This window comes from Octopus bimaculoides, chromosome 5, assembly GCF_046866305.1.
Source record: "Octopus bimaculoides isolate indiv1 chromosome 5, ASM4686630v1, whole genome shotgun sequence".
Classification (NCBI taxonomy): domain Eukaryota; kingdom Metazoa; phylum Mollusca; class Cephalopoda; order Octopoda; family Octopodidae; genus Octopus; species Octopus bimaculoides.
This window is the reverse complement of record NC_142932.1, coordinates 17,852,289-17,865,585: the sequence shown is the minus strand read 5'-3', so window position 1 is coordinate 17,865,585 and position 13,297 is coordinate 17,852,289. Positions and strand designations below refer to the sequence as shown.

At 36.6% G+C, this 13,297-nt stretch overlaps 1 protein-coding gene across 2 annotated transcripts in view; it reads right to left on the bottom strand.

Moving 5' to 3' along the window:
* The window catches only part of LOC106877428 (uncharacterized), an 86,107-nt gene that overhangs the window by 65,783 nt on the left and 7,027 nt on the right, over nucleotides 1-13,297 (bottom strand). For both annotated transcript variants that reach the window (XM_089352008.1, XM_089352009.1), the window contains exons 2-4: nucleotides 4,267-4,329; nucleotides 1,972-2,054; nucleotides 879-914 (exon numbers count right to left, since the gene is read on the bottom strand). In XM_089352008.1, the coding sequence (XP_089208134.1) occupies nucleotides 879-914; nucleotides 1,972-2,054; nucleotides 4,267-4,329 (182 nt within the window). The remainder of the gene's footprint in view (nucleotides 1-878; nucleotides 915-1,971; nucleotides 2,055-4,266; nucleotides 4,330-13,297) is intronic.

The window sequence follows — 13,297 nt, the reverse complement described above, 5'->3', positions numbered from 1 at the left end:
TATTGTCCATGCTACATCACCTGACTTGTATTTTATTTTATGTTCATTTTTTTTTAAATTCAATTTTAATTTAATTATTCCTTCATTTATTTATTTATCTATTTATTTATCTATTATTGTTTTTAAGCGACAAGGCTACCAGTCAAGTATTGTGATTCATGGTATAGTCTAACCTTCTCCCTCTAAAATTGTTGACCCAGTGTCAAAATTTGAAGCAATTATTATCATTGCCTCTTGGACGGCAAGGCTGGCAGAATCGTTAAAGCGTTGGACAAAATTCCTTTGCGATAGTTCTTCAGACTCTTTACATTCCGAGATCAAATTCCGAGTAAGTCAGCTTTGCCATTCATTCTCTCGGAGTCCATAAGACAAATACCAGTCGAGCACTGGGGTCGCGCGGTATTCAACCAATTTTCTTCCATTAAAACTGTGACAAAATTTTAAAAGGTTTTCAAATCCTGTCGCGGACAACTTTGCCTTTAATGCTTTCGGGATCGATAAAATAAGCACCTGTTGAGCACTGAGAGTCAATATAATTGATTGGCTATCTTACCCCAAATTTTGAGACCTCGCGCCTGTAGTAGAAATAATTATAATTAACATTGCTTTTAGGCTGCAAGGGTTGTAGAATAGTTAGAGGATCGGATGAAATGCCACGTAGGATTTCTTCGGGGGCGTTTTACGTTCTTAGTTCAAATTACACTGTGATCAGCTCTACCTTTCATACCTCCGGGGTCGATAAAGTAATTTATCAGTCATGTACTGTTTTCGATATCAACTGAGACCTACCCCAACACAAAATTCCGTCTTTGTTCCTAAATCATAGTCTAGTTTTTTGTCTTTTTTTTTCTTTTAACATAATAATAATGTTAACTCACCGTTTACTGTCGACCGTAGCATTTCATGGATAGAAACTAAAACAAAGAGAAGAGGAACAAGATAAGTAGATTGAGTGAGAGTGTAGTTCTAGAGTATGGAGTGAAACAACGAGTGAAGTGAAAGATTGAGTGGTGTATTATTTGATGTTTAAAAAAATCATATAATATTTTTATAATTAAATATTATCAGGAATTGCTTTAAAAAATTGTTAAAATATTTTGTATATTATAGAAGTATAAGCAATTTATTGCAGATAAATTTTAACTCCAAAATCTTATATAGACTCCCAAGTGGCCAAATGGACCCACATTAACAACTACTGCTCTAGGCTAATATAAACTTAACAGTACATTGGGATCGTGTTAGTTCATGATTGTTTTCACTGCTAATATCTTGATATTAAGTAGACAGTATTTACTAAAACTTATGGAGAACAGATTTCTAGTGTGTCTCTACCAATGACAACAATACAACTGAGGGATCTTCTATTCGGATACGGAAGTCTCCAAAATATAACATACGATATGACTTGGTGTTCGGTACGATATCAGAGGCCATCAAAGCCTACTCTGCATCGAGCAATAATAGTAACTATAACATATTTAGACGTAAAGATGCTACTAAATATTTCGGTTTTAGATGGCGTACCGAACTTGTTCACTGCCCTTCCTTGAACTATGTCAACAAAAATAATTTTGACTCATCACACCGAGCTAAGAATCAATCAACATGCGGCAATTTTACTGTGCTCTACCCGGTTTAACATTGTTCAGGATTTTTTTTATATATCTAGATCAATCAAGAGTATTGGCTGTTTGAAAGTTAAAACACTTAATCAAGGTCCGTTGCTACACAACACCCAAAGGAGTTTTTGGAACGCCAATTTTTCGGTTTGTATGCAGTGGTAAACATTCATAACAAACCCACTCTTTAAATCCAAGTAACTGTTTCAAAAATATTCTTCTAAATATAAGTTTAAAGTGGAGGAGGCTGGAGAGAAGAAAGAGAAGCTTTCTAATATTAGGTTCGTCTAACAATAGTATATTGGTGTATAGGTGTTGAGTGCAAAGAGTTAGAGATTTCTAGTCTTACCCAATCTGCATGCTGTGTTATTCGAACGAAACTTCTCACAAATTATATGACACCTTTGATAAATTTCGCTGTTGGCCGGTTGTCTGAAAATGAAAACATATATCATGCCATCCATTACACTAATTACATACATACACACAACACACGCGCACGTGCACGCATATATTTTTTTTTCCGCACGAGTGTAAGTATAAAGAAAATCAGTTGAAAATGCCCTTGGTGTCTTTAAGAAAATTCATATTCATTTATTTAAGTGGTTTCACAATTTATTGATTTTCGTAAGTAGTGGAAGATGGAAAGTTCTGCAGCTATGCGCTATTTGTTACAACTCTAAGGAAAATGTCAAAATTCTTTTCTTTTTATGACTAGATTATGGCTCTACTTGCAGTCATCTAAGATACGGTTTGATTGGTTGAAGATGATCACGAGGCTAGGCATAGAATTCGCTTAGTTCTCTGTCCTCAGTTTTGGGACGACGTAACTGTATGAATGTAATTTCACCAAAAGATAAGGCTATGTTAATCCACTGAATGTATCATGTGATACTATGAATAACAATTGAGAGTTATGATCTTGCATTAGATCATGTGACGATGTGGAAGACTTTGGTGCTAAAATCACTAAAATTGCAATTTTTTCCATTTTATCTTTGTTCTGAAAAAAAAACACCGATCAAATACAGAGAGAGATATGATGAAAGAGAAATTTTTATTTAACGATACAATTAATGTTTGAATACGCTATAACAACGTACAAAACATACATTCACTCACAACTAAATTACCAAGACCTCACATGATTTTAGTTCTCAAACACACGCACACAATAACACAGTCAATCTCATATATATATATATATAGATACATATAACTATGTAATATTTTGGACTAATGGGTATGTATCGATTAGTGTGTTGAAGTGGCACGGTTTGAACTACCTGGTGTCATCCGCAGTTTGGGTATATTTCCTTCTCTCCCGGTGATTTCATTGCATGCCCAGACACATACCAATGGTATTTAAGCATCGCCACTCTCAGATTTATTGTTTTCACATACGCTAGTTTACCCGAAACTGCGACCCTGGCAGATGCTACAACTCCTGGTTAGAGCTAAACTGCAGTAAACTGGCCAACATTCAAAACACATACATTGAGTATGTGCGGTAGAATATATATGTACATATAGATAGATAGATAGATAGATAGATAGATAGATAGATAAAAAAAAGTGTAGGTGGCATACGAGTGGGCATATATTAGTAAAAAAGAAGTTTGAAAGCGCCACTATATAAAATAGATTTTAATTTATAATTTCCTCAGAGATATTTTACATGTTTCGGTTCATGACAAAACAAACCTTATCAAAAATACATATTTTTTTTTTAAAATGTAATTAAAAGAAAAGTTCATAATTGTTTCTTACTGGTGTCAGCATAGTCCAAGTGGGAGCGTTTTTTGTATGGGTACAAAATGGCTGTCTAGTGCGTTGACTTGAATTGTGACCTCTGTCTGTGTAAGCAGCAGTAGCTTACACGGACAGAGGTCACTACCATTACCAACACGGTCAATACTACTACTACAGCCATATACATATATACATATACGTATATATATATATATATATATATATATATATATATATATATATATAATTGAAAAAGTTCGTTAGAGATATAAAGATACCATAAACAATTATAAAAATTGTTTTGTTATGGTATCTTTATACCTTTAACGAACTTTTTCAATTATTTTCATATTCTTATTGCTTGCTCTACCAGGATATTTCGGAATATGATGAATTTTTATTAGAAATTATTTTTTCTCTTTTTGGGCTCCTCAAAAAATTTGAATGCTTCTACTTGAACATATATTTTTCTCATATATATAATGTATGCATGTATGTATATATATATTTGTGTGTGTGTGTATATGCATAGATATATGCATCTGTATGTATATATATAGTAAATATGTATATATTTATATAAGTGTATATATATGTATATATCATATATATCATATATACCATATATATATATATATATATATATATATATATATATATATATATATGTATATATATAATCCATTTCCTCTGAACAAAAGTAGGGTAACATGGCTTTTCAAAAAACTCGTTGGAGGTTATGAGAGATTTACATTACGTGATATTGCATTATAAATAAATTCATTTAATACGAAACTAACACTAAACTATGCAGAGTAAATATTTGCACGCATTAATTCAGTTACATTAGAAGTAAAAAGCAAAATATGGTAGTATATATAGGTTTACTTACGTGGTTTCAGTACTCTTAGGTTGTTCGGAATTGGTCAAGTTGAAGCATAAGTCATTACACTCCCTGAAAGAGTGAACATACAGAAGGTTATTCTTTCATAACTGTACAGGACCCTTGTACAGGACCCTTGTACAGGACCCTTGTTGTGTATGATAAGGTATTTATAATTTGCTCATTAGATTTGCTTATGTAAATTATTGCCATTACGGTCACTATAAATACTGTTGCTCTCAGTTGGATGTAAATTCTGAATTAAGGGGACGAGAGCATGTATAATCAATTAGATTAATTTCCAATGTATCCAATTCTAAAGGCAGCGAGCTAGCAGAATCGTTAGGACGCCGGGCAAAATGTATATCAGCACTCAAATTCCGCTGAGGTCAGTTTTGCCTTTATTCCTTCCGGTGTCAATAATATAATGTACCAGTTGAACATTGGGGTCGATGCAATCGATTTATCCCCTTCCTTGAAATTGCTAGCCTTATGCCAAAATTCGAAGCCAGTATATCATATTCTGTTATACTATCGAAACGCCGGTATCTGAAGTACCAAATGTGAGACAGTCGGATAATCTACAGTCCTCTACATCTCTACCGTGGAGGCGCAAAGGCCCAGTGGTTAGGGCAGCGGACTTGCGGTCATAGGATCGCGGTTTCGATTCCCAGACCGGCCGTTGTGAGTGTTTATTGAGCGAAAACACCTAAAAGCTCCACGAGGCTTGGCAGGGAATGGTGGCGAACCCTGCTGTACTCTTTCACCACAAATTTCTCTCACTCTTTCTTCCTGTTTCTGCTGTGCCTGTAATTCAAAGGGTCAGCCTTGTCACACTGTGTCACGCTGAATATCCCCGAGAACTACGTTAAGAGTACACATGTCTGTGGAGTGCTCAGCCACTTGCACGTTAATTTCACGAGTAGGCTGTTCCGTTGATCGGATCAACTGGAACCCTTGACGTCGTAAACGACGGAGTGCCAACAACATCTCTACCAAATCTTTCTCAGTATTCTGCTTCACACACATATCTGCATTAAGTCCATATGTGTTACAGTTACCGTTTAATAGCTATGCTTTCAAAGTCAGTCAAATTTAGTGGCTTAAAAATACATCCCATTCCTTGATAGGATTGAAAGTCCGATACCTGAAACACATTCGTCTGATTAAGAGTATACTATGTGCCTCGATCATCGAAATGTAGTGTGTAGTAAATGTAGATTTATTCCGACTTAACCCAGTGGCATTGTATTGAAGTATATTTACATTAAGAGAATTAAAAATATCCGAATTAGTAACTGACATGCTTAGCGGGAAAGATGGAATCCTGACATTAGCATTGTGCTGTATAATGGCCTAGATCAGGGGCTGTCAAACATTGTGCCCGTGAGGTGGATCCAGGCCGTGGAAATACTTAATCCGACTTTAGATAATATTTTAAAAAACTATTATTATTTCAATTTTAAACATTCTGTGAAATATATATCGGTAGATCTGATACACTTTTTACTGCGATTAACATCGGTGCTGATTAGTTAAATCAGCGCACCTTGGAGAATCTTTTGTTATCTCAGCCAATGCTGAAAAAAAGTTTATGAACCATGAACTAAAAGCTTATAGACATGACGGAAGATATTCCTTTTTCTTCAAAATTACACGTCTTTATCTGAAAGGACTCTATAGCTATGAGTAATATTTAAAAGTCCTGCAACTAAAACAATGCAAGCTTTCTGACAATCATCGGTTTTCTCGAGAATTATATACATTCATTTGGATAGTTTTTGCTTCCGTTCTTATTCAAATGACTCTTGCTGATTACGATTATATACACATAAATCATATCGATGAACTTTTCTCACACATTTTTGCACAATATTTTACTTAAACTTATTCTCCCCTTATATATTCTTAATAAATTCGCTATCATATACATTGACCCTTTTATCTATTTACCTTGGTCTATTCAATGAATAGGGATTTGTGAGTAATTGTAACTATGGAGCCAATGAAATCTAGTTTATACTTCAATCAAGCCCGCAAGCTAGATGAGTTTAAACACTGTTGGCCTAGATATTTAACTCTCGGTTAGTCTTGATATAAAATGATCAAATGGAGTTGAGATTCCATTCACCGTTACAGGCGTGAGTAGGTGTACTACATTACTGCTGAAAGGCTGAAAACAAATGTAAATGATGACATAATAAAAGAGGGCACAGACTTAATTGAAATGATATTTACGAATTTCCAGATTTTAAGAACACACACACATTTGATACATCGATACACTGCCGACAATGTAATCAAAATATTCCCAAAGCATAACCACAATAAGCAATTTATTCATAATTGATTAAGGAATTTCGTGCATTCACCATTTATGACACACTCAAACCTCACATTACGTATTTCGTTGATTATTGCTGTTTTTTGCATGAATCCTTTCCTCGGTCACTCAATTTTTACCGCATCTTCCTCCATGGCTTAAACAATACTGTATCGTATATGCATACAGTGAACATCACATATGCATCCTTCCACGCATGTCTTTAGAAATTTAGGTTGTAGATGCGTCAACACGGAGCTCTAAATTTATGACAATTTTCAAATTTGGGACACTGGTTATGTGCCATATTAGCTAGAAATTCCACAGGCTTCGCTACTGAGCTCGTTTAACATTATAATTTGGCCAAACTTATTACCATCGCCTAGTATTGGTGGTGGGGTGCATTTTGATAAAGAACTCAGTATACGCTTTCTGCTCGGCTTCTTTTAGTTATTAATCCTCTTGCATCTATCATATACGACCACACAGTAACACAGGGAAAGTTTAGTTACCTCAGCGCACCCAGTACAGTCTATTGCAAACTGTCGTAGTTATTTTACCTCTGCAATCACTCACGACCGCATCACCAGATACACTTAGCCTCTACGCTTCCTGCAAGGTACCACCCAAGTCTCGGTTTCAAATTTTGGCACAAGTCCACCAAGTTCAAGGGACCGGGGAGTCGATTATATCGACACCAGTTCTCAGCTGGTCCTTATAATATCGACCCCGAAAGGATGAAAGGCAAAGTCGAACTCGACGAAATTTGAACCCAGAACGTAAGGATGGACTAAATGCCGCTTAGCGTTTGACCTGAGGTGCTAACGATTCTACAAGCTCGCCGCCCTTCATCAACTAAATATCGCCTGAAGTACTGCTCCTACATTGAATAAAATTAGCAACCTTTCTTCTCAGATTCAACCATTGGAAACTGATTGACAGCTGTGTCAATATGATGCATGATTATACTGCATGATATTTCAAATCACTTGAATATTTTCTCAATTGTATACGCAATCCGATAACTAGTTTCTCTCATACACATGCACATGCTCATTGCACATTCGCGTATAAAGCAGTTCATATTTTCGATTCTCTCGACAGGAACCTAAGATTTATATTCTGCTTTTGTACCACATCTATCTTTTGATGTAAGCCTTTTCGTATACTCATTAAAAAAATATATTTATATTCTAATTATGCTGTTTTTTATCAGAAGTAGTAAAAGCTCGTGGAAATTCTATCTGTGAAAATTTCGATTCATTTGTAGTGGATCTCGACTCGTTATTGTATTTTTCGAGTTATCAACGTTTCATCCATTCTGGAGACAGAAAATTTAGTTCTGTTTGGTCATTTGCGACTTCTGTCTTATAGCCCGTCAACTTAACTCCTTAATATATGCTGAAACAAGAGTTGAAACCATCTTTTGGGGACCAATGTTTAGGATTGACACTCCAGCTGAGAAATCATGCTTTGCTCTCGATCCATGGTTGGGAGGCTTACTGCATCCGCCAGCGTCACTATGACAGCCCGACGTATTAGGCTTTCCTCAATACTACCGACACTCCTTCAACACCACTGTCATCTTCGTCAAACACAACCCAACGTATTCAATGGCTGTTGCCACTAACTGTCCAACTAGTCTGACCGTCATTATTACACACATGCAATCATGCAATTTCCTCATAAATAAGCTGCTCACACAGATTATGCAGTTTCACATTTTTTTTTTTGCAGTAGATACGAGGTACGTTCAAAAAGTATCCAACTTCATTTTTTCCCACGAAAGCTAATGCTGCGTGGGCAAAATCCTTTCAGTGGGAGGTGACGCCAGCCTTCCTGCGCATGCATGAAAATTTCCGCGCCGGTAGTTCCGGCCAGTTCCGGCTGTTACGCCTAGAGTACAGACGTGTAGTACGTTCTCGTCGAATTGTCGTTTTCACTGAACGCATCGGGCATTTTTTTTTGCCGAAAGATTTACTTTTGGCTCGAAAAATACTTTTTGAACGTACCTCTTACACATGTATCGGTTGTAATCCAAAAGCTACTTTTGTAACGTTCCAGTAATAAACCTTATATCATATACAAGTAAAATGGTTATTCATTTTATCTGCAACCAGTTTACACATTTGTTGACTCATTCACACAACTACATCCGTTTATATTTCGTTTATACACAACTGATGACTTCTAACGCTGATGAGTACATTTGATTAAACTTATTACCAGTTGTTGGCACTCCGTCGCTTACGACGTCGAGGGTTCCAGTTGATCCGATCAACGGAACAGCCTGCTCGTGAAATTAACGTGCAAGTGGCTAAGCACTCCACAGACACGTTTACCCTTAACGTAATTCTCAGGGATATTCAGCGTGGCACAGTGTGACAAGGCTGACCCTTTGAATTACAGGCACAACAGAAAGTAAGAGAAAGTTATGGTGAAAGAGTACAGCAGGGTTCTCCGTGGATCTTTAGGTGTTTTCGCTCAATAAACACTCACAACGCCCGGTCTGGGAATCGAAACCGCGATCCTATGACCGCGAGTCTGCTGCCTTAACCACTGGGCCATTGCGCCTCCACCTAATTGCAGAATCCTTTAAAAACAACTGTGTTAAAATCTGAAGTTCTTAAATTTACATCTTTAGGCTTGGAAAACCATTGGAATTTTTAATAATGAGCGAAAAATCATTTTATAACACGTTTGCCGTTCCTCGTTTTATTTTTCATATTCATTGGTACTAATCAATTTTCCTTTGCAAAATCCTTTAGAAACAAGCTCCCAAATTTATATCTTCAGGCCCCACATCCACTTGAAACTTTGAAATTACGTGAAATGAAAAGACTTTTCGACTTTGTTTTCTTTGTTATTTTTAGCTAGCTGGACGCATGAAAAAATTCACAGACAATTTAAATATCGTCCAATGAATAGTTATCATTTAATCAAAATTGTTTAATTTGCACTATTTTGAGTAATGAAAAATCTATTATTCTTTATGTTATATTTATTAATAATATAAGTAAATATTAAGTTATTGCGTGAAAGTATATGTTAAATACATCCGTTACAGCACTTCCTTATATACAATATTTCTAGTGTAGGTGATTCCTCTTCTGCGACCGTAAGTGGATTCGTTTTGAGGTATCACTTTAACCCTCACTGTTCATCGTCCTTGCTCTTGAAAAAGCTACGGTATTGGTTTATGAGTCATCACTAAATGTAAATAACACTAAATTTAACACGATCATTAATTTTAATACAATGGCCTAAAGTCAAGGTGCAAAGCAGAAAACTTCACACACATTCGACGTACGTTCACACGCAACGAACGTTGCAGCGGGATTGGAAAGAAGTTCACACACTCGTTCTCTTTATAGTCAATGTGGAACATCAAGATATTAGTCAATTGCATTGAAACTTGGTATGCAACCTCTTAAAGATACTATATTTACTACTGTGCATTCTTTTACGTAGAAATATATATTCGCTACGACTTATAATCCATGAAATGCAAAATCTGACCAAAAATAGCGATTTTTTTAAATTTTCAATTGCGTTGCGGAGTCTGAAAAAATATTTAACCGCAAAGTTCTTTATATAGCTTTCTTTAAACCCTAATTCGCAACAAAATATCGATTTTTGGTTACCAATTTTGAAAGCTGCATTTTTAGCTCCACCTTACCGCCAATAAAACCTCAGAAACATCACTGATGATATATCTCACAGTACCTGTGAGACGTATCTTATAACCATCTATCTATCTATCTATCTATCTATCTTATTTCTTTATTACCCACAAGGGGCTAAACATAGAGGGAACAAACAAGAACAGACGAACGGATTAAGTCGATTACATCGACCCCAGTGCGTAACTGGTACTTAATTTATCGACCCCGAAAGGATGAAAGGCAAAGTCGACCTCGGCGGAATTTGAACTCAGAACGTAACGGCAGACGAAATACCGCTAAGCATTTCGCCCGGCGTGCTAACGATTCTGCCAGCTCGCCGCCTATCTATCTATCTATCTATCTATCTATCTATCTAACTGTCTGCTTGTCTGTCTGTCTACCTAATGTATGTATATGTGTGCACATGATGAAACATAAGGTCCCAGTCTGCTTATATATTGGACATATAAAAGGAAAGTCGTGGAACTTGAAACTTTGGTTCTATGGAAGGACTTATAATGAAGAGTGTTTTTGTTGGTGAACTCATGTGCCTGCATAAGAATGCGCACTTCTCTCTGCGCCTGTGTTCTGTCTGCCTGTCTGAAGGTATCTTTGCATGTCTGCGTGTGATTGCGTGTTATTCCACATGTGTGTGAAATTTGTCTGTTTGTGTGCGTCTGCGCCTCTCTTTCTCTCTCTTTCTTGGTGTTTGTGTGTGCTAGTGAGGGGAGTTGTATGTATATATGTATGTGTGCGTGTGTGTGTGTGTGTGTGTGTCTGTGTGTGTGTGTGCGTGTGCATGTGTGTGTGTGTGTGTGTGTGGTGTACAGCTGGCCTTGTTCGCCTCTGCAGAAGTAATGTACTTCCCGTAAATTATACTCACGCCATATTGATAACTTTTCCCAGAATTAAAGGGATGCATCTGCTAATATATCTGTTACTTATCAACACCAATAAATATATATACATACATATAGATAGATAGATAGATAGATAGATAGATATAGATAGATATATATGTATATATATATATATATATATATATATGTATATATATATATATATATATATATATATATATATATATATAGATAGATAGGCTTAGGAATGGTTATGTGGTAAGTACCTTGCTTACCAACTCCATGGTCCTGGGTTCAGTCTCCCTACATCGCTCATTCGGCAAGTGTCTTCTACTATAGCCTCGGTCCGACCAAAGCCATGTGAGTAAATTTGGTAGACGAAAACTGAAAGCAGCCCCTCATGAATATATATATATATATATATATATTTGTGTGTCTGTGTTTGTTCCCCCACCATCGCTTGCGTTTACGTTTCTGTAACTTAGCGGCCCTTTTTACCGAATCGCTAAGTTGTAAACACACACCGGTTGTCAAGCGGTGATGGGAGGGACAAACACAGACACAAAGACACATATATAAATATATATAAATATATATATATATATATATATATATATATATATATATATATATATATATATATATATATATATGTATATATATATATAGAAGACTTATTTCGCTTTCCGTCTACCAAATCCAGTCACAAGGTTTTGGTCAGTCCGAGGCCATAGAATATATTTGTTCAAGGTGCCACACAGTAGAACTGAACCCGAAACCATGTAAGAACCACTGCTACATATATATTTGTGTCTGTGCGTATATGTATCTGTGTGTGTGCACGTGCGTGTGTTTGCTTGTGTGTGTGTGTGTGTGTGTGGCAGGGGTGAAGTTGAGTGTCCTAGTGGCTAAAGTATTGCTCTCACTATTACAAGTTTGCGGTTTCAATTCGCAGGGCCGCGTGGTGTGTTGTCTTCTCGAGTAAAACACTTTATTTCACATTTCTCAGTGATCACTTCGATAACTGACGTGTATCATACTTGCACCTATCCGGGAAATATCGATCTGACGGAAAGAATGAGCTAATGTACCGTACAAAGATTCAATAACTATAAACAAACCTTTGGTGCAGTTTGCTCAGCAACAAATTGTAAAATCCATATTTGTCGTCTCCGACAGGAGTGTCGACGATTTCTTCGTGCGCGCGCGTGTGTGTGTGTGTGTGTGTGTGTGTGTGTGTGTGTGTGTGTGTGTGTGTGTGTGTGTGTGTGTGTGTGTGTGTGTGATGAGCATTCGTTGGTTGTACTCTGACAGAGCTTGGCCGGCTGAATTCATTTTTGATGAAAATATCTCGGAAACATAGCAGCCAACGATTAGTGTGTGTGTGTGTGTGTGTGTGTGTGTGTGTGTGTGTGTGTGTGTGTGTGTGTGTGTGTGTGTGCGTGTGTGTGCGCGTGTGTGTGTGTGTGTGTGTGTGTGTAAAAGTGGAGAGGGGAACAAGAACAGTCATGCAACAAGAGGAAAATGGGAAAGATGAGGAACACAAAAAACCGAATGGATCGTTTGTGTGGAAAAGGGAAAAAAATTATGCAGAATTTTGGTTTTCAAGGCCACATGTTTAAAGGCAACTGGTGTATCAGGAGATACATTATAGTTCAGAAGAATTAGATTAACAGATTTTGACATGGCGCAGGTGATACGCAGCATAAGGAAGAGGTCAGACAGACACAAGGGAAGATAAATTGATGGGAAAATACGAGCAGGAAAGATAGAGAGAAAGAGAGCTAGAGATCTAATCCTCTTATCTAGTGTGTTGGTATGTTGGTATGTTGGTATATCGTTTTCTGCAATATTCTGTAATTTATCAAAAACGTAACCCGGAGGCATGTTTTGTGTATCGAAACATTCACAAGACAGGTGAAGACAGAAACGTGGGGAGATAAGCGAGAGAGAATGCATATTGATGAGCAAAAGAAATGAATGGGAAAGCGCGGGCGAGTTACAGAGTGATATATATGTATGTATGTATGTATGTATGTATGTATGTATGTATGTATGTATGCATGCATGAATGTATGTACGTGTATATATATGAATCTATGTATGTCTGTGTATGCTGTATATGCGTGGTATGTGTATGTATATATATATCACTCCACTAGCAAATGGCTGAAAGCTTGTTGGTGGTGTTT